Source organism: Candoia aspera, chromosome 6, assembly GCF_035149785.1.
Source record: "Candoia aspera isolate rCanAsp1 chromosome 6, rCanAsp1.hap2, whole genome shotgun sequence".
In the NCBI taxonomy this organism is placed as follows: domain Eukaryota; kingdom Metazoa; phylum Chordata; class Lepidosauria; order Squamata; family Boidae; genus Candoia; species Candoia aspera.
In genome coordinates this window covers 38,781,741-38,807,702 of record NC_086158.1, presented here as the reverse complement: position 1 = coordinate 38,807,702, position 25,962 = coordinate 38,781,741, and the positions used below count along the sequence as shown (strand labels likewise).

The 25,962-nt window shown below is 42.1% G+C and overlaps 1 protein-coding gene and 1 non-coding gene across 4 annotated transcripts in view; one reads left to right on the top strand and one right to left on the bottom strand.

The window, feature by feature from the left end:
- The window catches only part of GAL3ST2 (galactose-3-O-sulfotransferase 2), a 33,333-nt gene extending 16,049 nt beyond the window's left edge, over window positions 1-17,284 (bottom strand). Inside the window, exons 1-2 of one of the 3 annotated variants that reach the window (XM_063306780.1) lie at window positions 17,142-17,284; window positions 8,098-8,187 (exon numbers count right to left, since the gene is read on the bottom strand). In XM_063306780.1, the coding sequence (XP_063162850.1) occupies window positions 8,098-8,187; window positions 17,142-17,158 (107 nt within the window). In that variant the 5' untranslated portion in view covers window positions 17,159-17,284. Of the gene's footprint in view, window positions 1-8,097; window positions 8,188-17,141 lie in introns of those variants that run through there. The other 2 variants (XM_063306782.1, XM_063306781.1) reach the window with 2 other exon arrangements.
- A 200-nt stretch (window positions 17,285-17,484) lies between these two features.
- LOC134500595 (U5 spliceosomal RNA) lies at window positions 17,485-17,597 on the top strand. The gene has a single exon (XR_010068269.1). It is a non-coding gene; the product is annotated as a U5 spliceosomal RNA (small nuclear RNA).
- The last annotated feature ends 8,365 nt before the right edge of the window (window positions 17,598-25,962 follow it).

Sequence of the window (25,962 nt, the reverse complement as noted above, 5' to 3'; positions counted from 1 at the left end):
TGCACCACAAAAGGTCCACCTCCTCTTCTCCGAAGACGTCTGCAAAGTCCGAGTATTGCTCCAGCAGTCCTTCTGGGGGGGGGGGGTCATGGGTTTGGTCGACGATCTCTGCCCTCCCCACCATCAGAGCGGATGATTTTTCCATCGTTGGTGCTTGGTAGACCCCGTCTTCGAACGTGATGGAGCGGGTCCTCCAATCTATGCAGGGGTTGTGGCGTGCTAGTCAGGGAATCCCCAGCACCACTATGGGCTTTCCTACCGGGGTTACCACAAAGTCTATGAACTCCTTGTGGGTGCCCATTTTCAGGGTGACCTTTCTTGTACCCTGGGTGGCCGGTCGTCCCCCCCCCACTGTAGAGCCATCGAGTTGTTGAAACGCCAGCGGTTTAGGGAGGGGAGAGCAGGGCAGTTTTAGTGCGGCGACAATGTCTGGGTGGATCAGATTTCTGGAGCACCCAGAGTCCACCAGAGCTTCGACCGTGATGGCTCTAGGGCCATAAGAGAGTTTGATTGTCCCTGCCAGGATGGAGCAATCGTCACTCACCCTGGGGTCGTTGCGCCCCTTCTTTACCACCTGCCCGGCTGCGCTGCTTAGAGCAGGTGGGAGGCATTTCCCGCCGGCTGCTCCTGGGCGTCAACCACGTCCCCTGCAAGGTAGGCGTCCGCTTCCTCGTCCGGGGTCGCTAGCACTCCTGTCAGCTGTCTGGGAGGGTTGGATGGCTTGTGCGGCACCTTCTGTGTTGGTCTGGGCGGGCGATCCATCGTCCTGTCTTTGAAGCAGTCCGCTGCTTGGTGGCCCGTCTTCCCACACCTGGCACATTGTCCGCAGGCAATCCTCCATTGTCGCTCTGCATCCCAAGTCGGGCCCGACTGTGGGACTGGTCCTCTCGTGTCAGGAGGGGTCCTGTCGTTTGTGGTTGCGAGCATGAACGTGCGCTGAGCGTGCTCTGCTTTTCCGGCTAGGCAAATCCACCCGTGTAGGGAGTCTGGGTCATCCCTATAGAGTGCCCATTGTGGCACCTCATGGTTGAGGCCATCCTTGAACATGTCGATCAAGGTGGCCTCAGACCATTCCGGGATTTTGCCTGCAAGGACCTTGAACTCGAGGGCGTAGTCAGCCACCGCTTTTTTCCCTTGGCGAAGTCCTTTAAGTGTGCTCTTGGCCCTTTCCTTTGCCAGGGGGTCCTCGAAGTATAGTTTCAGTGCGGCCAGGAAGTCGTGAAAAGTGGCCAGAGCTGGGGCTCCGGAGTCGGACATTTGGACATACCAGTCCGCAGCCCTGCCTTTGGGTTTTGTGGCCACTGCCGAGATTTTGGATGCTTCTGTCCCGAAGCAATGTCCGTATTGGGCCATGTAGTTCCTTGCATTTGTGAGGAAAAATGACAGGTTCGTGGGGTCTCCGTCGAATTTCACGGGGAAGTCCTTAGTGAACCCCGCAATTTGCAGGACCCTACCTGTGGGTGGTTAGGGATGACCCCCACCGGGCTGGGACCACGAAGACCTATGAAAGAGTCTCGTGCTTGGACCCTTCCTCTCGGGGTTGTTGATGGGGTGGGTAGGGTGCCCCGATCCTCTCTTGCCCCCTGTGCCGCAGCAGTCTTTGTGAGCTCGCTCACTACTGATGCCAGGGACCGGAGCATGTGTTCCAGGTCTCGTACCTTGGCTTCCAGGGTTCTGACCCTGTCTGGCATGACCGGGTCATCCATCGTCGGTGCTGCCGGTTGCTGCCCAATCGGCAGTCCTGTGACTCCTTGCTCGGGCGTTTGGGGGTAGTGGAGTCTCCAGGTGGTGTAGGATGTCCCCGTCCGGGGTCCTGCTCCGCCGTCCCATGTGAAGAGTTGTTGGCCCCCGACTTCATCTTCCGTCGGGGCTCTCCCATCCAGGCTGGAGCTCCAGGTCTGGAACTGGGGTGCAGTGTGGGCAGGGAGGGAGCCCGTGTCCCATATTGGGTGCGCTGACTCCAGCAGCTGTCGGGTCATCGCCTCCTCTTGTGTGCTGTCCTTTGTGCCTCTGCTGTGAAGCGCTGACTCCATGGCCGTCCCCGGTTCCGTCATTGCCGGTGGATTTCTCCCGCAGAAAAAATTTTCCCCGGTGGAGACTGGCGAGGTTCGGTTTTCTGACTCTCAGCTTTATGTCAGGCTCTGCCTGCTAACCAGTAAAGACACAGAAGCTAGCATGGGCTTAGGTTCTGGCTTTATTGATAAAACAGAGTGCATGTCTTTAAAAAGCTGAGAGTGAGGGGAGCGCGCCGGAATGGGATTTAAATAGCCCGCGCCAGTCAGCGCTCCACCCCACCTTATTCCAGGTGCGTCCCACGAGCCCCACCAGTTTCGTCCTCGATAGGTGAGGGGTCGTGCAGCCCCCTCCTGTGCTCCGGGCGTTGCCTCGATCGCCTTCCTGACCGGTGATGGTTCATTGCCAGGCGATCAGGCTCTTAATCTTTTTGACAGCTCGGGCACGCCTCTCCGTTTGTCTTGTCAATTACCTCTTTGCAACTTTGTATCCTTATCTTCTGCGCCGCTGGCCTGGGTTGATACTTTGTTTCCAGCACCTGTTGCTCCCTTTTGTTTCATGGTTGCCTTTTGCTTTAATCCGTCAGGGACCCATTACTCTGTATTGTCATGCGAGCCGTTGCGATGTCACAAGCATCGCAACGGTGATCATGACAACAACTCACTCTGCATAACAAACACTCTCTTCCACAACCGAAGAGACAGCTTTATACATGGACTTCACCAGATGGACAACACCGAAATCAGATTGACTACATCCTTTGCAGCCAAAGGTGGCAGACATCTATACAGTCGGTAAAAACAAGACCCAGAGCTGACTGTAGTTCAGATCACGAACTTCTTATTGCACAATTCAGGATCAGATTAAGGAGATTAGGGAAGACCCACAGATCAGCTAGATATGAGCTCACTAATATTCCTAAGGAATATGCAGTAGAGGTGAAGAATAGATTTAAGGGACTGGACTCAGTAGATAGGATCCCGAAAGAACTATGGACAGAAGTTCGCAACATTGCCCAGGAGGCGGCAACAAGATACATCCCAAAGAAAGAGAAAACCAAGAAGGCAAAATGGCTGTCTGCTGAGACACTAGAAGTAGCCCAAGAAAGAAGGAAAGCAAAAGGCAACAGTGATAGGGGGAGATATGCCCAACTAAATGCAAAATTCCAGAGGCTAGCCAGAAGAGATAAGGAATTATTTTTAAACAAGCAATGCGCGGAAGTGGAAGAAGACAATAGAATAGGAAGGACAAGAGACCTCTTCCAGAAAATTAGAAACATCGGAAGTAAATTCCAAGCAAAAATGGGTATGATCAAAAACAAAGATGGCAAGGACCTAACAGAAGAAGAAGAGATCAAGAAAAGGTGGCAAGAATATACAGAAGACCTGTATAGGAAGGATAACAATATTGGGGATAGCTTTGACGGTGTGGCCAGTGAGCTAGAGCCAGACATCCTGAAGAGTGAGGTTGAATGGGCCTTAAGAAGCATTGCTAATAACAAGGCAGCAGGAGACGACGGCATCCCAGCTGAACTGTTCAAAATCTTGCAAGATGATGCTCTCAAGGTAATGCATGCTATATGCCAGCAAATTTGGAAAACACAAGAATGGCCATCAGATTGGAAAAAATCAACTTATATCCCCGTACCAAAAAAGGGAAACACTAAAGAATGTTCAAACTATCGAACAGTGGCACTCATTTCACATGCCAGTAAGGTAATGCTCAAGATCCTGCAAGGTAGACTTCAGCAATTCATGGAGCGAGAATTGCCAGATGTACAAGCTGGGTTTAGAAAAGGAAGAGGAACTAGGGACCAAATTGCCAATATCCGCTGGATAATGGAAAAAGCCAGGGAGTTTCAGAAAAACATCTATTTCTGTTTTATTGACTATTCTAAAGCCTTTGACTGTGTGGACCATAACAAATTGTGACAAGTTCTTAGTGGTATGGGGATACCAAGTCATCTTGTATGCCTCCTGAAGAATCTGTATAACAACCAAGTAGCAACAGTAAGAACAGACCACAGAACAATGGACTGGTTTAAGATTGGGAAAGGAGTACAGCAGGGCTGTATCCTCTCACCCTACCTATTCAACTTGTATGCAGAACACAACATGCGACAAGCTGGCCTTGAGGAATCCAAGGCTGGAGTTAAATCGCTGGAAGGAACATTAACAATCTCAGATATGCAGATGATACCACTTTGATGGCTGAAAGCGAAGAGGAACTGAGGAGCCTTATGATGAAGGTGAAAGAAGAAAGTGCAAAAGCTGGCTTGCAGCTAAACCTGACAAAAACCAAGATTATGGCAACCAGCTTGATTGATAACTGGCAAATAGAGGGAGAAAACGTAGAGGCAGTGAAAGAACTTTGTATTTCTAGGTGCAAAGATTACTGCAGATGCTGACTGCAGTCAGGAAATCAGAAAAAGTTTAATCCTTGGGAGAAGAGCAATGACAAATCTCGATAAAATAGTTAAGAGCAGAGACCTCACACTGAGAACAACGGTCCACATAGTTAAAGCAATGGTGTTCCCTGTAGTAACATATGGCTGCGAGAGCTGGACCATAAGGAAGGCTGAGAGAAGGAAGATAGATGCTTTTGAACTGTGGTGTTGGAGGAAAATTCTGAGAGTGCCTTGGACTGCAAGAAGATCAAACCAGTCCATCCTCCAGGAAATAAAGCCAGACTGCTCACTTGAGGAAATGATATTAAAGGCCAACCTGAAATACTTTGGCCACATAATGAGAAGACAGGACAGCCTGGAGAAGATGCTGATGCTAGGGAGAGTGGAGGGCAAAAGGAAGAGGGGCCGACCAAGGGCAAGATGGATAGAAGATATTCTAGAGGTGACGGACTCGTCCCTGGAGGAGCTGGGGGTGTTGACAACCGACAGGAAGCTCGGGCGTGGGCTGGTCCATGAAGTCACGAAGAGTCGGAAGCGGCTGAACAAATAAACAACAACACCCAACAATCACTTCCATATGACAAAGTGAGAAGAAGCACACTCTTAGACATAGACATTTCACTTCTTTTGACAGACATTCACTCCTCCCAGTGGACCACATGATTCCTACTACTTTTCTACTTTTGTGGGCCTTAAAGTTTCCCCATTTATGTTTCCTTCTTTGGTAAACATTCTATTAATATATATAAATTCATCTACTTGCTCTAGTTTTTCACCATTTATTGCAATAACTCACCCCATTTTCCTGTCAAACACAGCTACCTTTGTCTTTGATATATTAATTTTTAGATCCATATCCTACGGTGGTCAGGCACAAGTACAGTTTTCACACATGCATTAAACAAGTCACACAGCCAATCCACGAGCAGACCACATCCATATTTTAACAGTTCAACAGTTTTATATCACCTATACTTGTAGCCTTACCATTTTTCAACGTTCTCCCAGCTTTTAGGATTTCCTTTCTCTCAATTTTGTCTTGGACACTAATATTTACAGTAGTTGTTTCAATTCTAGACTTTGGCATATCACTGTCATTAACTTACAAATCTCCAAAATATTCCTTCCAGCATTCCCTACTTCAGTTTCATCCCAAATAATTTTATCACTTTTATTTTTAATTCCATTCCTTCTTCTGGAAGCTTCTTCTTTAGTCCTCTTCACCCACTTCCAACACAAGCTTTTATTTAGATCAAAATTTCTCTGCTTTTTCTCTGTCTCTTTTAATCTTGTGCTCTCTGACTCTGTTTTTTGCAACTATCCTTTTCTCTTTATACATTTGTCTTTAAATGATCTTTCCCTCATCATTTTTTGCAGCAATCATTTTCTTATATGCATTTTTTCATCTGCAGCCCCATTTACTTTATTACATCGCTCCATCAAGGTCTCAGCGGGTATATGGTGCAAAAACTACACCTCAAGGTTCGATGGTTCAAGGAAAAGAGTTTATTTGTACGCGTTTGCAAAGGCGGGTTCCCCCATACAAGAAGGAACCCCGAATAATACTTGGCTACTTTCTTTTATACCCTAACTGTCCTCCCCCTCCTCCGAGGGCTTGGCTCACAATCTTCCTCTTATTATTTGACACATAAGCATTTTAGCATCAGCAGATGGAAACCAGTTATAGGCAGTTTCGGCTAGCTTCTACCACTTCCCTATTCCTATGAGTTTGAGACACGTACACCTTCCCTATTCCTACGAGTTTGAGACACGTACACCCTCCCAAGGGCTTTCTTTTCCTAGGTTCTCTTCCACCTGCCTGGTGTTGTTCCACTTTCACCTCTCACAAAGGGGTTGTTGTTTTTTTACTTCCCATTAGGATAACTCCATACACATCTTTGGCACTCTCTAACAGAATTTTTTTCATTCTGTTCCAAGCAGCTTCCATATCATCTTTCCTTATATCCACTTGCCTTTTATTGTGTTGAAAGATCAATTTGTCCTAATACTCATATAGGGCTGATACTTTCTGTAGGCATTCTACTTCAATTCTTTTTTTCTTTCACTTCTTTCTTTTAGTTCTGTTCCATTTTTCCCAAGATCCATTCCTGACTTTGACAAAAATTGGTCTGTCCCACATTCAGAATCTTTTATATGAACCTGTCCTACATAGTGGCTGTTACAGTCCTTACACTGTATGTTGTAGATGACTCCTGTTTTTATTTCTTGGGCTACTGGGTCTTTTGGTTTATGTAAGATGTTTTGGAGGGCTTTAGTTGGTTTGTAGGACAGACAGGAGAAGGCTAGCAGACCGCATCCAAGAACACCAACTAGCAGTTAGAAGACAGGATGAAAACTCCTTAATCTCACAACACATGGACAGACTCAACCATAGTTTCAGCTGGGAAACTGTCAGCATCCTAGACCAAGCTAAATCCAAAAACATGAAGCTTGGTATTCAGACAAGTCAGCCATCAACAGGCACATAAGAGATAAACAACATTTACACACCTTTCAAAAAAGACAATAAAAAGCTAAAAAGGAAATAAAAAGATCAGAATACCTCCTCCCCAGCAATCAACACACAGATAAGCAGGGATTAACACCATGATTAACACCAGACAAACAATCAAGCAGTAAACAACAGCCTAATCAAGGAACTACCAAGGAGAAAACAACACTCCCACCAACACTGACAGGGCAAGCTACTGTATATAAACAAAGAGCAAACCCTACTCCCTTCTAGCACTGAAGATGTTACCTAGCCAGGTAACAAAACATCTGCAAGAAAACAAGAAAGAAAATAAGAAAACAAGCTCAGAGAACTCTAAGGATTCCACAGTTCAACTCTGAGCTATATATATTCTCCTCTATTGGTACCAACTCATACTTTCTGACACATTTTAACCTTTCATTCATAATTAAATGTAGACCTTTACTCTCTGTATGTATCCATTAACTCTACTACACAAGACCAGCTTCATTCATATATGTACTGTATATGGTATCTTTGTCCTTCTTCTTACTTTTATGCTCACACAACAGACCTGTTTTTCTTTCATTTAATTTATTAATTCATGTAAAAAGAGTATTCTTACATTTCAAGTTGCAATCTTCCATGTGCCATGGTCATCACCAGATAAGCCCAAACTTATTGGGCCTCTGCTGTCTATCACGGCTTTGATCAATCAAGGCTTTCACATAGTGCCTTTGTTAAGATAGATAAACTACTATTATAAGGCAGATTACTAGCCTTAATTACACTTAATGCTTTATGCAGCGTTCCTTGCTAACAGTTTGGGCACATTTTGGCCAGTATGCCACAAGCATAAGAAAAGTTCAGTTTATCCAAACATGCTCACACTTTCTATGCAAGATAGGATCTCTAATCTTGTGAGCAACAACTAACATCTCTCCAGCTAGAAGATATATGTAGTATACCAATACACTCAGGATATAGATGTTTTTAATTATCAAGGATTGTAATACTAGGATTTTTTTTTTATTACACACATACATATGTATACCTACAATCCAGTGTGTAAAGGGCAGGAGGCGGGCTTAGTGGGCCAGCTGAAACTAGAACTTTCTTATCATAGCAGTTCAGTAGCTCAATATCAGTATTCTTTAAAGGCAGATGTCCTTTCTATTGTTTTTGCTTTAGAAAATGCACTTACTTGGTGTCCTTTGTAGAATAGTCGTGAAAGAATCCTATTAAGGTAAGCCCTACCAGCCAAAGAATGAGATATGAAAATGGTTGAAAATACCTAGAAAAAAACCAAGGAACAATTTTTATTTTCTAATAATCTAGCATAGCTCTTAGGACATATATACACTGCAAACTGTCTTTGCAGACTCCTGAGAAATGTAATTCATTCACCTCCTTATCCCAACATAAACTAACAAAGCCACTGGGTAGAAAGCATACACGAGATCCCAGCTTCCCCAAAAATGCAGCACTAAAACCTGATAAACTGTAGAATTATGCTGGTGGGGTTTCCTGTAAATTTTAGGTGAAAAATAAATGGAAATGCATTAAAATTCCAAGGGACTTAACACATTTATTGGTATTGAAAATAACCTTCCCAAACCCACCAAAACAAAAAAGTCCAGAGAGTTCAATCACATTCCCCTCCAGTAACATCATCCTATCACTGCCTTCTGTAGCCCTTGGCTGCCTAAAATATAAGTTTGAAAAGGTGAAATCCCCAACCTCAGAATGCTACTGCTTGGACAACCAGATATAGATTATGAATCAAAGGAGACAGTTACATTAAAAGAATAAGATTTAAAACCAGCGAAAGCACTCTGGGACTGATTTGAAAGTTACCATTCTTCAGTTATCAAAGTACTATTAAAACTCTCCTGTTTGTGTGCAACCTTTAATTGGGTGAAACGGGGCATCATAGGGCAACAATTTTGGAACCAAGGTATATAAAAATGATCATAAAACATTTTATGACATAATGCAAAATGCCATAAAACATTTCCTGTAGTCAACTCCTGATGTTTGACTGTCCTATACAGTTCAGTATGAATGACACGTGCTATTTTCAAGCCAGATACATCTCCGAATATCTCCCTGAATTTTTAAGAACTTTCCCAGTGAAGGCAGTACATTAGAAGCTTTGCCATTGTTGAAGGCACTGAGGAATCTGGTAAGGAAATATCTTGGAAAAGATGACCCCACGGGTCACAGGTTTTCTAATAGAGTTTAAAATTCAGACTTCAGAAAACTCTGATATATTACTAAATGTTATTGATTTATTAATTAATTGCAAATATTTGTGTGCTGCCTTACTCATACAACTCTAAATAGCCTACAATATACATCCATTAAAACATCCACCCAGAAAAATCAGCTCAACATTAAAACCATACTGTTGCTGTCTGCAATTAAATGATTTTAGTCTTCATTCAAGACAATTACTTTTTCTTTTATGATGAGCATTCATTTCACGAAGGAAAAGAAAGAAAATATTATTATCCATTATCACTTTCAAGCTTATCTTCTGTAAAGTTAAGGTTTACTTAAAAGTATTTCAAACACACTCCCTCTCAGTACACACACGTGCAAGACTCTTTACCACTGACTTTTTTCATTACAAACTAACTAGGCTTTCTTTTTTGGAACCTTTCTTTTACATTTTATGGCTGTTTTCATTTTATTATATTCCAGCTTTTAACTGAAGATAACTCCAGAAGAAAATCTCCAGTCTTCCTTAACCTGGGTATCCTTAAGAAGGTTGGGACAGAAACAGTGTCATGTTCCCCGTTGCAAGGCATAAGTGCATCACAACCGGGAACATGCACATCAGGAAAGAGGAAGGGATAACCATTATCCTTTAAACACACACATCATCCCTTAAGCACCCAAACCCATAAATAAATCAACAGGACAATAGAACCGCACCTCGGACAGGATCTGGAAACCATTAACAGATCGGGAGAACTCCCACCCATTACCCCGGGGGACGCACCTGCACCGGACGAAGGCAAGGAGACAAAGGGGAACATCGGAGATCACCCGAATCGCCCATCGTTGGACCCATACCAATGCTAATCACCCATCCGGACCTGGCTTAGGAGACAATAGGGGGTGGAGGAGAACAAGGTCCGCCACCGGGGTATAAACGGGAGACCCTGATACCACACCCGCATTCCCGTCTGCATTCTGTTTCAATTAACCCGGAAATCCTTAAACCCTTTAAGTGAGTCCATGTTTTATTTGGAGCAAGGCTGCCCTGACAAACAGGAAGTTATCTATGAATGTACAGAGAACCAGGATATAATTGCAAATCAATGCAAAAGTCCTATTTATTTAGTACTATGTACTAAGCTATTAAAATTGTCTTTACTTGCTGGGATGAAGGAGGAAATTATTTCTTTTTTAAATTTAATTAAATTAATTTTTTTCTTTTTCACACTTTTTCCCCCTTTTTTGTATTTTTCTGTTTGTATTTTTTGCAGTTTGCATTTTTTGCAGTTTGCATTTGTTTTTATTCTTTTCATTCATAATTCTTAATAAAATTATTTTAAAAAACCAAAAATCTTATGTACTCAAATAATAAGGGATAAAGGGCATACACAATGTGATAATCTTCTAACATGAAAAGTTTTCTCTATGTACAATATCATAGTAACTGCATGAATCTTACTACTAGAGATTTTGCCACAAATATCAGTTTATTTTATTTTAACAGAAAAATGGAACCATGAATTTTATGATACTTGCATACCCGAGTTATTTTAAAATTCCAAATTCAAATTTAACTGTTAAAAAAGGCTGTATATGGCTGTTTCCATATGTCTACTCCCACTGCTGTATTAAGGAATGTGGTCATTATTTTAATAGTATTCACTTACACATCTTCAGCAAAGGATCGTTACCTTGTCGTGGTGCTGGAGCTTGAGCACCTCAATGATGCCATGAGCTAAACCGTGAAGGGCCACCCAAGACGGGAAGGTCATGATAGAGAGGTCAGACTAAATGCGATCCCTGGGGAAGGTAATGGCAACCCACCCCAGTATTCTTGCCGTGAAAACTAAATGGATCAGTACAACCAGAGATATGTTGGTATACCATCGGAAGATGAGACCCCCAGGTCGGAAGATGGTCAAAATGCTACTGGGGAGGAACAGAGGATGAGCTCAACTAGCCCCAGACGTGATGACGCAGCTAGCTCAAAGCCGAAAGGACGGCTAGCGGCCGACGGTGCTGGTGGTGAACGGCGAATCCGATGTTCTAAGGATCAACACACCATTGGAACCTGGAATGTAAGATCTATGAGCCAGGGCAAATTGCATGTGGTTATTGGTGAGATGTCAAGATTAAAGATAGACATTCTGGGCATCAGTGAACTGAAATGGACTGGAATGGGCCACTTCACATCGAATGACCACCAGATCTACTACTGTGGACAAGAGGACCACAGAAGAAATGGAGTAGCCTTCATAATTAATAGTAAAGTGGCTAAAGCAGTGCTTGGATACAACCCCAAAAATGACAGAATGATTTCAATTCGAATTCAGGGCAAGCCATCTAACATCACAGTGATCCAAATATATGCCCCAACCACAAATGCTGAAGAAGCTGAAGTAGAGCAGTTCTATGAGGATCTGCAGCACCTACTGGACAACACGCCTAAAAGAGATGTTATTTTCATCACAGGAGACTGGAATGCTAAGGTGGGCAGTCAAATGACACCTGGAATTACAGGTAAGTATGGCCTGGGAGAACAAAATGAAGCAGGACATAGGCTGATAGAATTTTGCCAAGACAATTCACTCTGCACAACAAACACTCTCTTCCAACAACCTAAGAGACGGCTTTATACATGGACTTCACCAGATGGACAACACCGAAATCAGATTGATTACATCCTTTGCAGCCAAAGGTGGCGGACATCTGTACAGTCGGTAAAAACAAGGCCTGGAGCTGACTGTAGTTCAGATCACGAACTTCTTCTTGCACAATTTAGGATCAGACTAAAGAGATTAGGGAAGACCCACAGATCAGCTAGATATGAGCTCACTAATATTCCTAAGGAATATGCAGTGGAGGTGAAGAATAGATTTAAGGGACTGGACTTAGTAGATAGGGTCCCGGAAGAACTCTGGACAGAAGTTGGCAGCATTGTTCAGGAGGCGGCAACAAAATACATCCCAAAGAAAGAGAAAACCAAGAAGGCAAAATGGCTGTCTGCTGAGACACTAGAAGTAGCCCAAGAAAGAAGGAAAGCAAAAGGCAACAGTGATAGGGGGAGATATGCCCAATTGAATGCAAAATTCCAGAGGTTAGCCAGAAGAGATAAGGAATTATTTTTAAACAAGCAATGTGCGGAAGTGGAAGAAGACAATAGAATAGGAAGGACAAGAGACCTCTTCCAGAAAATTAGAAACATTGGAGGTAAATTCCAGGCCAAAATGGGTATGATCAAAAACAAAGATGGCAAGGACCTAACAGAAGAAGAAGAGATCAAGAAAAGGTGGCAAGAATATACAGAAGACCTGTATAGGAAGGATAACAATATCGGGGATAGCTTTGACGGTATGGTCAGTGAGCTAGAGCCAGACATCCAGAAGAGTGAGGTTGAGTGGGCCTTAAGAAGCATTGCTAATAACAAGGCAGCAGGAGATGACGGTATCCCAGCTGAACTGTTCAAAATCTTGCAAGATGATGCTGTCATGGTAATGCATGCTATATGCCAGCAAATTTGGAAAACACAAGAATGCCCATCAGATTGGAAAAAATCAACTTATATCCCCATACCAAAAAAGGGAAACACTAAAGAATGTTCAAACTATCAAACACTGGCACTCATTTCACATGCCAGTAAGGTAATGCTCAAGATCCTGCAAGGTAGACTTCAGCAATTCATGGAGCGAGAATTGCCAGATGTACAAGCTAGGTTTAGAAAAGGCAGAGGAACTAGGGACCAAATTGCCAATATTCGCTGAATAATGGAAAAAGCCAGGGAGTTTCAGAAAAACATCTATTTCTGTTTTATTGACTATTCTAAAGCCTTTGACTGTGTGGACCATAACAAATTGTTATGGTCTTAGTGGTATGGGGATACCAAGTCATCTTGTATGCCTCCTGAAGAATCTGTATAACGACCAAGTAGCAACAGTAAGAACAGACCACAGAACAACGGACTGGTTTAAGATTGGGAAAGGAGTACGGCAGGGCTGTATCCTCTCACCCTACCTATTCAACTTGTATGCAGAACACATCATGCGACAAGCTGGCCTTGAGGAATCCAAGGCTGGAGTTAAAATCGCTGGAGGAAACATTAACAATCTCAGATATGCAGATGATACCACTTTGATGGCTGAAAGTGAAGAGGAACTGAGGAGCCTTATGATGAAGGTGAAAGAAGAAAGTGCAAAAGCTGGTTTGCAGGTAAACCTCAAAAAAACCAAGATTATGGCAACCAGCTTGATTGATAACTGGCAAATAGAGGGAGAAAATGTAGAAGCAGTGAAAGACTTTGTATTCCTAGGTGCAAAGATTACTGCAGATGCTGACTGCAGTCAGGAAATCAGAAGACGCTTAATCCTTGGGAGAAGAGCAATGACAAATCTTGATAAAATAGTTAAGAGCAGAGACATCACACTGACAACAAAGGCCCGCATAGTTAAAGCAATGGTGTTCCCTGTAGTAACATATGGCTGCGAGAGCTGGACCATAAGGAAGGCTGAGAGAAGGAAGATAGATGCTTTTGAGCTGTGGTGTTGGAGGAAAATTCTGAGAGTGCCTTGGACTGCAAGAAGATCCAACCAGTCCATCCTCCAGGAAATAAAGCCAGACTGCTCACTTGAGGGAATGATGTTAAAGGCCAAACTGAAATACTTTGGCCACATAATGAGAAGACAGGACACCCTGGAGAAGATGCTGATGCTAGGGAGAGTGGAGGGCAAAAGGAAGAGGGGCCGACCAAGGGCAAGATGGATGGATGATATTCTAGAGGTGACGGACTCGTCCCTGGGGGAGCTGGGGGTGTTGACGACCGACAGGAAGCTCTGGCGTGGGCTGGTCCATGAAGTCACGAAGAGTCGGAAGCGACTAAACGAATAAACAACAACAACACTTACACATTATGCAAGTGAATTCAAAAATGTCAAAAGGGACAGCTTCATGCTGCATTTATCTGTGCCATTGATTTCTGATTTTTCCAGCTATCTCAGAACCTAAAAGCACTCCTATCTGTCACCTAGAACAGATTCGTAGAGCAATCTGTTTAAGGCCATTCTTAAGTGATGAAGAGATTTGGCATATGCTGCTGGGGTATTGCTAATTAGTCCTGCAAGTTTTGGAATGTATATTAAGGAAGTGTTTTAAAGCAGTTTCTGAATCAGGGTGCTTCTGGATAGCCAACACCTACTGTTACCAATCAAAAGGCACTGGGATCTTCACCTTCATAAGAAGGTGAAAATAAATGGAATAATAATAAATGGAAATCATAGGCTATAATGGAATCATTCTATCTCCTTCTAAAATCCATTTTTGATGGAGAACAGTTATACAGTAAAAGCTTTGTACAGAAGTTTTCTCAAAACCACATTTGTTATCATTCATAAGGCTGGCTTCCAGTACCAAATTCCTGTAATCCATGGTGATTTTTATCACTTAAAGAAAATACATTTGAAGATTCGTGCATAAATCTGTCTTTATTCCAGGAAAGAAACAAGCATACAGTATTGCTAAAGTAGAACAAAACCAAAAATGCTGTATAATTTTTTTTTTAAAAAGGTTTTACTGAGTAAAAATTTAATTTGTAAACTGGCTAGAAATGAAACCATCTTAAGAAAGCCCCTTTTCCACTTTGCCAGGGTGATGATCTCCAACTGACAAATTCCCCTGCTTCTTTAATCCTCTCACCAATCCCTGGAAAACAAGCATCAATCACCTTCTTTTCCATAGTTTTTAAGACATATAGTTTGACCTTTTATGTAAGTCCCCCTCCATAACTCTCCCTCATATAGTACAAGATACCTTTCTGGCTGATACATGCACCAGTAGACCAGAAAAAAAAATAATAAAGAAAACTTTGACCATTATTCCTGTCACTTGGGCTAGAATGAGAAGCTTGCAGAACACCTGTCAATTTCATCTGGTTAGAAGGAAAGAAATACCACTGTTTTATAAGTGAATTCATTAAAAAGAGAAAGAAAAATAACAGTTGTACTATTATTTCCATCCCATCACTCAGGCCCGCAATTAGGGTCTGTGTCACCCGGGGCAAACATGGATTCCGCACCCATTTTGGCGCCCCCCAGCGCTCATTTTGGTGCCCCACCAGTACGGCACCCGGGGCACATGCCCCGGTTGTCTCCCCCCCTCTCAGTTGTGGCCCTGCCATCACTTAGGCTATAAGAGGAAACTGACAGATTCCTTGACAATTTCACCTGTTGAAAACAAGAAAAGGTCTGTCATTTCACTATCAATGAATTTGGGAGGAGAAGGGGAAGGGGAAGGAGCCCAGCCTTTCAACAGTCTGCCAATGAATCTGATAAAAATTAAAAAATGCTCAGTCTCTCCAGAATTCCAGCAGCTCAGGATAAAATGGCCATGAAGGGCAGCACCATTGACTTCAGGGGAAAGGTATTCCTGTCATGTGCACAGTAGCAAATTGGAGCAGAGGCATTTGTAGGAGAAAAAATGACATTGGTTAAGACAAGCAAAGCATCCCTGTCAGCTCAGCCATAAAACACTTAGAAGTCCATGAAATGTGATAGACTTAGGAGAAGAAGAGGCAAGCAAAGACTCAGGGAAGCAAGTGGAAAGTTTGGAATCAGCATCTTGACTGATTGATTGAGAGCATTTGTATGTCACCTATTCCAGCAACTCTATGCTCTAATAAAGTATAAGTATCATGTTAGAGAATCTTGTGATGAGCAGTCTTTCTCTACTGGGTAATCCTGAATGGTTCCTTGGTTTATGAAAAGCCTTCAGAAATGAAGCACCAGAAGCAGTGCAGAAAGACAAGAAGTGAGTTTTGGGTGGTCAGCTCCATACTAGGAAAGAACTAATGTCAAGAGCTCTTGCCTGGTCATTGTAATCACTTAGTGTAATATTTTGCTGGCAAAGTCATCCAGTTTTGCATTTTTTTAATTGTGTAAATGCTTCTTTGATCCCAAATCAAAAGGTTCATTCTGTTTCAATGTCTTTTATGACTTTAAGTAAAGGATTACTTCCACCTATATGTATTTGCTTTCTTTGTCTTTGAGATTATCTGGAGATCTTTTCCAGGTTCCCCTTCTGGAGGCAATTATGGCAGGTGATCATGCATAAAACAGCCTTTTCACAGTGCCTCCACCCCACCTGTTTGTTTGGGTATGAATCTCTTCTCAGAAAGATCTACCAGCTGGCTTCCCCACCACCCTCCCAATACTCAGCAAAGACTTAAAAAAAGAAATCCCTAGAATTTTTAATCAAGGTGGAATTGGAATACTACTTAAGCTCCATAAATTTTTATTCCTTTGTTTCAGGAATTTTTATTCTTTCTAAAGTAAGTGGGAGTTATTTATATTTGTTTTATCTGCTGCATTTCATTGAATCCTTATTGTAATAGAAATTTGGTAATTATACCTGTCCTTGTTTTTGTCTTATGAACTAAACAGAATATCTGTTGTAAGTTAATCAATAGACAGTGTGTGTATGCATACATATAAATCAATCAGCAATGTTTCAAAGACACCTTAGTTCATTTCTCCTGCACTCAGGCAAGTAATCCTACAAGACCAAACTAAGAAGAAAAACAAAGGAAACAGAAATCATTAATCAGAAAGCTGAGGAGCCAAAGAGGTGACGCTCGGGAATACAGCTCAAATGTCAGGCAAAAAAACTTCCTCCTTTCCTCAAGACCCTAATGTGCTGGATTGCAATTCTCCCCATCATAGAAGTTATTAACTGGGAGAGGGGATATCAGCAATGATGCTGAGAATAGGGCTGGACTTATTTACAAACCATCAATTCTCTGAACAAAGCTATCCTACTACAGTCATGAAATATGAACAAAAGTGTACTGTCCACCTTTATTGGGAAAGCGCACAAACCATCTTCTCAAAATCTTCTTTTCAACCTAAAGACCCACAGTTTGAGACTCAGCCAAGTCATCTTGAATTTTATATATGGTTATAAAACAGACAGTTTTATCCACCAAAATTTTCTGTAAAGCAAGTAAATCCCACCCCACCCCCTCCATTTGCTTCTTACCTCCAAATGCCTTTCATTCTGCCTTGGGTCTGTCACAGTGAAGGTGGATTTCTTGTTATACAGCTGGACAGAGTGCAGTTCCTGTGTCACCCAGTAGTATGGGCAGGGACAAAGGGGGTGGCACAATACCAAAGAACCAATAAGATACCTACATCTGAATAGCACATTTACATTAGTGCTACTTAGATAAAGATGAATGAAACACAAAAGGCAAACAGAAATATTTATACAAGATCATGGAAGGCTCAAAAGATTCTGTGACAAGAATCTCATCTTTAGAATAGGAGAAGCTGTTTATTCAGGATTCGTTTTTGTAAATAATACTTGGATACTCTGGAAACCAATACTCTAGTTTCTCTTCAGATCATATAAACCTTTTGTCTTTTACTAAAGATTTCTGTGGAGAGGAACATTTATGAATTTGTAACTGATTTTGGCCCCTGCCCAGTGGAATATCCTTCCCCTTGAGATCCAGTAGGCCACCATCCTCTTAACCTTCCAGAAAGCAGTTAAGAGCTGCCTTTTCCCCCAGGCACTGGTAACTACTGGGGGACTGTAAAGCTGGATGGATGTAGTAGTTAGATTGGGTGCCTGGTTTTTCTTGTTCGTTGTACTGTTTTTATTGTTGTGTTTCTTATTACTGTACTGTTGTTAGCCTCCCAGAGCTGTTTCTCACAAGATGGACGACCATATAAATATTTTAAAATAAATAAATGTTCATCCAGGCATACACTTACACTTTTATCTGTTGGAACTTTAAAAAGATAGATTTTTGCCTTTAATTAAATGAGGGGGGAAAATGAAAAAAATAGAAAAAGAAAAGAAAGAGCAAAACTACCAGTACTACTACTACAAATTACATATACAGTACTGTCTAAGGACTTTTCATATATAAAGCTTCACATAATAGTTTCAGTCAAGAATTACTACATTTCATTGTGACTTATAAACAAGTTACTTACAGATGCAGATTATAGAAGTATGAAATATAATAGAAATACAGTTTTGTGGGGTGGGTTGCTTTGAGGCTGCAATGAGGAGAATTCTGTCATAAAAATAAGATGGGGAATATAAGGAGCTAAATCTTGACAAATGTTTATTATTTCTCTTTGTTGTTTCACAGCTATAGTATTTTACTGTTTATTTATCACATCTGTATCCCCACTTTTCCACAAATAGATGGCATGCCAGGTGGCTAATAAATGAACTAAATCTTGATCTATCATCTATCTATCCTTTGAGTCATTCTTGACTCCTGGTGACTGCCTGGACAAATCCATGTAGTTTTCTAGGCAATATTTTTGGAAATGGCTTGCCTTTGCCTTCTTTCTAGGGCTGAGAGAGAGCGACTGGCCCAAAGTCACTCAGCTGGCTCTGTCCCTAAGGTGAGACTAGAACTCACAGTCTCCTGGTTTCCAGCCTTTAAATACTACATCAAACTGGTTCTCCTTTAAAATATAGCTACACATAATTAAAACTCATTCCAATCGGTACATCAGTAAATTTACAACATAATCCTATTCACGTATTCCGAAGTAAACTTTGCTGCTTAAGTAGTACTTCGGCAGTAAAAGTACTTAACTAGTTGCAACCTTAATTATTCCTTCCTCCAGCTCTTCAACAAGCAATTGCTGGTTTAACCCACTTCCTCTCATTTGCTGACCTTTGCCTGCAAATTCACTGACGTGTTCTGTGTTAACCCAATAAACATTTACTTCAGATCTACTAAAATGGTATGTAGTTAGTTTCCTTCTGTGACATTCTTTGCAGATATACATCATCTTGAATTTTAAGACTGGGTCCACCAATTACACTAAGCCATAGCATGTTAGTTTTTGTATGTGCCATGAGTTCTGGTTTAGCTGCAACAAGGCTACTTGTGGTTTAATCAACAAATCATGATTAAGCTAAACATGACTTATGCAGAACTGTGTGCCTTACTTTGGGCTGCACTTGGTTCTATGTGGGATGCCGGGGCCCACACTACTAAAGTAATGGGTAGAACCAGGACAAAAAATAAATTTGATTTCATTTACATTGATTTGTATTTCAAAGTATAGATACAGTTAATAGGATCACTCTCCAGTCATCTATTTCAAGATTTCCCCCCTCAGTCGTATGAAAACTACAACCTGGCTGTAATTTTTGAAGGTCTCTGGGGCCCCCTCCCTGTGCCTTCCTGGGAGCGGGGAGGTCATGTGATCTTTGGGCCTGTCTCTGCTTTCACTGCAGCCCCTCCTCCGTCCCCAGGAGTTCAAAAATGTACAGTCTCTGACGCTCTGATGCTGAGAGGCACATCATTCCTTCAAATATGTTGTAGTTATTTTGTATCTGGTATTAGATCCAGATTCCACTCTGTTGAGGACTCTCAGAGATAGAATGCAGCTGTTATAGTGTATCTGTCTGCAACTTACATACTGTCTAAGGAGGTTTCCACAGTATTCCTGGGTTATACAGAAACAGCCATATTTTGTTAACGACTTTTTATGGGTTATCTCTGTAACCTTAAAAAAAATGGTTTGACAGTAGGATATGACATATTTAGGCTGAGCCTACTTAACAGACATCTGCTAAAGCACAATTTCAGCATGTAACAACTTTATGGAGCTCAGAAATAAACCCAGAGGCCTTGCAAATCAACAATCTAATAACACATCATTTATACAGTTTGTTATGAACCTAAATCATATGAAGCGCATTATGCCTTTCTACCATCATGTTACCTCTGTGAGTGTGTGTGCTGATGATCCTTTTTCTGAAAGCATGGTGCCAAACATGGCGAAAAAACAGTAAAATGCAAACTAATGAGAAGAAAATCATGGTCTCCCAACATTATTTGCATAATTTGAATATTTACAGATGTCTTGGTTTTTCTAGCGCTCTCCTCAGAACGTCTGGTGAATAGGGAAGTCACCATTAAAACCTTCCCTGAATGCCAGTTATCACTGAGTTAGGAAAGAGGTGAGAAGATTCCAGAATGGACATACAGATTTCTTCTGAATAGTATGTCCATATCTAAGGAGCCTCTCTCTATTGTTTTATGTCTGCCACAGAACAGAGAGATTGATATGGCTGTAATGCTATAGAAGCCATGATATCAGCTGAGAATCGGAAGCTATTTGATCGCAGTGGTATGGCCTAGGTCATCCTCAAGAAACTGCAGTACAAGTATATCTGTAGTGACTGCCAGCTAAGAAGAAAAGTGAGTGCCAGTATGTTACATGACACCGAAGGAGAAATATAGTTAAATATTAGGGCTACCTGCACTTCAAAAATTATTTGAAACTGTTCAAGACTTTATCACAGAGTGTCCTGGCTATGCATTATTTTCTTTTCCCACGTCTGGGCAAGGCTGAACAAACATACTACTGCTTTCAGAGTTACATGGATTTTTAAAAGCAGGCTGATTTAATGAAGAGCAAAGTTGCTGTTCTTTTTGTGCACCTTTGTGGGGAGGAGTATTTTTGAGGACATGGTGTGCTTTAAGAGGCAAAATGGATTTTACCTTTTAAAAATTAACCTAAAAGGGGAAAATAATGCATATGCATCACAAGAATGAGATGGAAATCTTTACAAAAATACATTAAAACTAAAGTGCCTTTGAGAGCCAGTCTGGTGTAGTAGTTAAGGAACCAGTCTAGAAATCAGTAGACTGTGAGTTCTGGTCCTTCCTTAGGCACAAAGCCAGCTGGGTGACTTTGGGCCAGACACTCTCTCTCAGCCCTGGGAAGCAGGCAGTGGCAAACCACTTCTGAAAAACCTTGTCAAGAACACTGCAGGGACTTGTCCAGGCAGTCTCCAAGAATTGGACACGATTGAACAGATTTTATTTTTAAAAATGTGCCTTTTAAAGTGCCTTTCTGAAAAAGGAGCTTGGGATTTTTCAGGGTGAAATAAGCTTCTACAATGCCTATTTTTGCTCCTTATCTGCCACTGCCAACCTATCAGAAATGCTAAAAAAACATTCAGGGGGCTTGGGAGTACAAATTGGAAATTGGGTGTCTGCATGCAACTCACAGACTGCAAGTTGGCCCTCCTGCTGCTCTGTACTGTTCCAGAGTAAATCCTTCTCTTTTAGTTACATAAGAATAGAAGAGCAGCCATTCTGATTCAGACCAGACCTATCTTAGTCCAGCATTTTGTTTCTCACCAGATGTCTTGGGAGCAAAAGATGGAGACATGCCCTCTCCCACTGTTGTTCCCCTCCATGCCATTGTTGTCCCAGGAACACTGGGTTCTTTAACACCTGGCATTCTTCGCCAATTAATATGCAAGGCAGGAATCCCTTTTATAGCTTTATTCTGAAGGAGAAAGGGCACCTATGACTTTAGTTCCATAAGTGTGCCGAGCTTGCAAATCAACACAACTTTTGTACAAGTTTAAAACAAAGAGGTACAAACGATAATTATTCCCAAATAATTGGGTGGACAAAACACTCCCAAAAGGTGGGCACTTTTGCTGTTGCTGAGGGAGAGACATGAGCTAGCTCTTATCTATCTATTCCTGTTGGGTGCACAACTGACCACTTCCTCCTCCCTTCCTTGACCAGCTTGGGCAGGGGGGGGCTTAAGTTTGGCAATCAGAACTGTGCACAGTACTCCAGATGCAGACACCTCATATAGTGTATATATTTGTATAACAGCATTTCAATTTGCCTTTTTTCTTATCTGCATATGACCCTAAGATCTGATTGTACAGATTGTACAAATTACATTTGACATTTGGTCAAACTAAGAACAGACCACGGAACAACAGACTGGTTTAAGATTGGGAAAGGAGTATGGCAGGGGTGTATACTCTCACCCTACCTATTCAACTTGTATGCAGAACACATCATGTGACATGCTGGGCTTGAGGAATCCAAGGCTGGAGTTAAAATCGCTGGAAGAAACATTAACAATCTCAGATATGCAGATGATAACACTTTGATGGCTGAAAGCAAAGAGGAACTGAGGAGCCTTATGATGAAGGTGAAAGAAGAAAGTGCAAAAGCTGGCTTGCAGCTAAACCTCACAAAAACCAAGATTATGACAACCAGCTTGATCGATAACTGGCAAATAGAGGGAGAAAATGTAGAAGCAGTGAAAGACTTTGTATTTCTAGGTGCAAAGATTACTGCAGATGCTGACTGCAGTCAGGAAATCAGAAGACGCTTAATCCTTGGGAGAAGAGCAATGACAAATCTCGATAAAATAGTTAAGAGCAGAGGCATCACACTGACAACAAAGGTCCGCATAGTTAAAGCAATGGTATTCCCAGTAGTGACATATGGCTGCGAGAGCTGGACCATAAGGAAGGCTGAGAGAAGGAAGATTGATGCTTTTGAACTGTGGTGTTGGAGGAAAATTCTGAGAGTGCCTTGGACTGCAAGAAGATCAAACCAGTCCATCCTCCAGGAAATAAAGCCAGACTGCTCACTTGAAGGAATGATATTAAAGGCCAAACTGAAATACTTTGGCCACATAATGAGAAGACAGGACACCCTGGAGAAGATGCTGATGCTAGGGAGAGTGGAAGGCAAAAGGAAGAGGGGCCGACCAAGGGCAAGATGGATAGATGATATTCTAGAGGTGACGGACTCGTCCCTGGGGGAGCTGGGGGTGTTGACGACCGACAGGAAGCTCTGGCGTGGGCTGGTCCATGAAGTCACGAAGAGTCGGAAGTGACTTCATGAATAAACAACAACAATTTGGTCAAACATTAGCTTTGTGAAAGAGATCCTTCTGGTGTTCGTCTTCTGGGTGGAGCAAAAAGCAAACGTGCTGGAGGGCATCTAGCTAGCAAAAGGCTAAGCATACAGTTTTTTATTTGTTTGTTTGTTTGTTTCCTGCCTTTATTATTTTTATAAATATCTCGCAAACAAACCTAATACTCCTTCCTCCTCCTAGTTTCCCCAAAACAACAACCCTGTGAGGTGAGTTGACGTAGAAACAGTTGCTTCTAAATATAACTAAATTGTGTTAAAAATGCTTTAATCATACTTGAGAATGGCTTCTGCTATTTCAGCCTAAAGCACCGACTTGATACTTCCTACATCTACCACAAAATTATGAAATATTGAGTTTACACCTAGTAAAAGCCCATAAAAATACAATAGCATGTTGCTTCATATGTAACCTTTGTAGCTTTAAACTACGTAAATGTTTGTCATGTAATATTTATCCTGATAGTAAAATTTCCTTAGAAGAAAACCCTTTCAACAAATAATGCTTCTCTTAAAGGTACAGAACTAAGAAAAAAAAACCTTATTATGGAAATTAAATGTTAAATTTAATTAAATATTAACAACTAATTGTGTGATCCATCTATAAGTAATGTTGATTTCAGCAAGGAAGACAAGTTCTCTAATTTCTTAAACCAATATGCCATATCCAGTGTTGTTTTGGCATTATCAAAAAACATTTATGCTCGTACCAGGTAAGGCATCTAATTTTCATAAATTCATCCTTCTCTTCTAGAAGGTTCCCAGACCTTAGGAACAGTTTTTCAGATTCTGGAATGCAGGAGTTCCTTTGCTGATTCTTTAAAGACAAAAAGATCCCCTTCCACTCTACCTAGAAAGCACCCATCAGAAAAAAATGGAATGTATTCAATTTTATTCAACTTGCCTTAAAGAAAGTGCCTTTTGTGTCAGCATCAGCTGATGGAAATGCCTACAGCAGTGGCTGGCTGGGGAATTCTGGGAGTTGAAGTCCACACATCTTAAAGTTGCCGAGGTTGAGAAACACTGGCCTACAGAGTTAGTCTGACCTCCCTTGACATGGCATATAAGAATCTGAGAGCAGTCACTGAGTAGGCCCTCTCTCTTACCCCTACCAAATGTGCTTTTGAAAGTGGTGGCAGAAATTGAGGGAAATAGCAAGGTTGAAATGGGCCCTGGGGAAGAAGTAGAGATGTCCCCTCTTGGTCCCTTGCCTCCCCCCCCCCCCCGACACCACTTTAGAATCTTTGCTGCAAAAGACAGGGGATAAGCATTCTTGGTATTTCTCTCACTTGAGTGAGTCCTATGAAAATAATATCACACTCTGTACACTCAGCTTGCTTATCACTGAGGGAGGTAGGAGGGGAGAGCATAAAGCAAGCTATTTCTCAGCAAATTAGGAGGATGGGGCTCATGGTCCCAAGGTCATACATTCTCTTGCACCATGGGTACTGTATATCCCTGCTGTGTATATTATCAGGTTACCACACTGATTTTGATTAATTTTCAAAAGGCCTTAGAAATGAAGTCCTTTTGAAAGTCATTGCCCATAGAGAAAAAAGAAACAGCATTGTGAAATGCGTATGAAAATACTACCAAAGTTGACATTCGCTGCAGAAGAAAGGAAGAATCCTGATACTCAGAACAGTCAGGCAGGTTCACAGCAACCAGAGACTTCCACATCGATTATAGCATAGATTATACAGATGTGAATGTGACTTTTACATATATGCTGAGCCTGAAATCGCAGCAAAATAAAATATTTATTCCAGGTGTCTTGCCTGAAGAAGAAATTTAATTCTGGATACAAAAAGCTTATTCAGAGTGTCAGTACTGACATCAGAATTACATCAGTATTATGAAAACAATAGATGTGAAAAGCCTTCATACTTGCCTAAAACAGTACGAAACAGGTTATGGCTAAAATGAAGTACAGGAATCAATTTTGGAAGACTTGAGAAAAGCTACATACTTGTTCGTTGATTTTATACCAAACCTTTCACATGAAGATCAATTAACTGTTATTGTATGTGTATCTTTCAAAGATGGTTTCCCCACTAAATACTTCCTAACTTTTCTTGAATTAGAAAGCAGAGTGATGAAAGTATGGCCAATATGGTGCTTCGTTATCTATGCAAAGATTGTCATGTTCACCGTTCCAATGTTACCGTTACATCGTAACGTTTCGCATGTCATTTGGCTGATGCGTGTTTCGTCTGGGAGGGGAGGAGGATTCCATCTCGTGGGATTGTTGTATGTTAGCAGCTGGATTGGAATGTGTTTGGGTTATCTTGTGTGTTCAAGATTCCTTTCCCAGGACATCAGCAGAAACGGTCACCAGCACCTGGGGGGGGGGGGGAGTTTGCGATGGCAGGGTGAGGGGAGGGATTACGTTTGAGCCGAGAGTTTTTAGTTTGTATTTGGCGCACTTTTGCTCATTCTCAGCTTTCTCTGTATTTGCATACTATTCTTTAATAAATCAGATATCATTAAGTTCCTGCTTGTAAGTCTGAGTCTATTAGGGTAGGCAATCCTTACATAAAGCTGAGAAATCTCAAAAAAAATTCTGTTAGCCCCTTTCCAGATTTATTTTGTGAGGGAGAAGTGCTAGCGATGAGCAAACCAAATCCCCAAACCACGGAAAGCGAGGAATCGAGCGAGGGGGAACCCGACCCCACGGTGATAAGAACAGAGAGGGTCCCTACTCAGGAGCTCTCAGAAATTCGGGAGGTGTCGAGCTCCAGCCTGGGAGAAGAGGAGGTTGGAGGTAAAAGAGCCCCTGAACTGACCGGTGAGTCGCCAGGCGAGCTGACCACCTGGGATGAAACACAGGGACCCCTACCAGGGACGTCCAAAACATCTTGGCAGCAGCGATACCCAATGTCCCCAACCGTGGTGAGGCAGGAGGGAAAGGAGGATTCCCAAACCCCTGACCATATAAGACTGGTGGAGGCCAAATTGGAGTCACTAGAATTTATGTTTCAGAAAATGTCAATGGACTGGGGTCCCCGGGAGAGGAGGAGAGAGGAGTCTAGTAATAGGCATTCATCTCCTTCTTCGCCCCCACCTTCTTCGGAGGAAAGGAGTAGGACCCAGCGCAGAGAGGAGGCAAGGGCACCG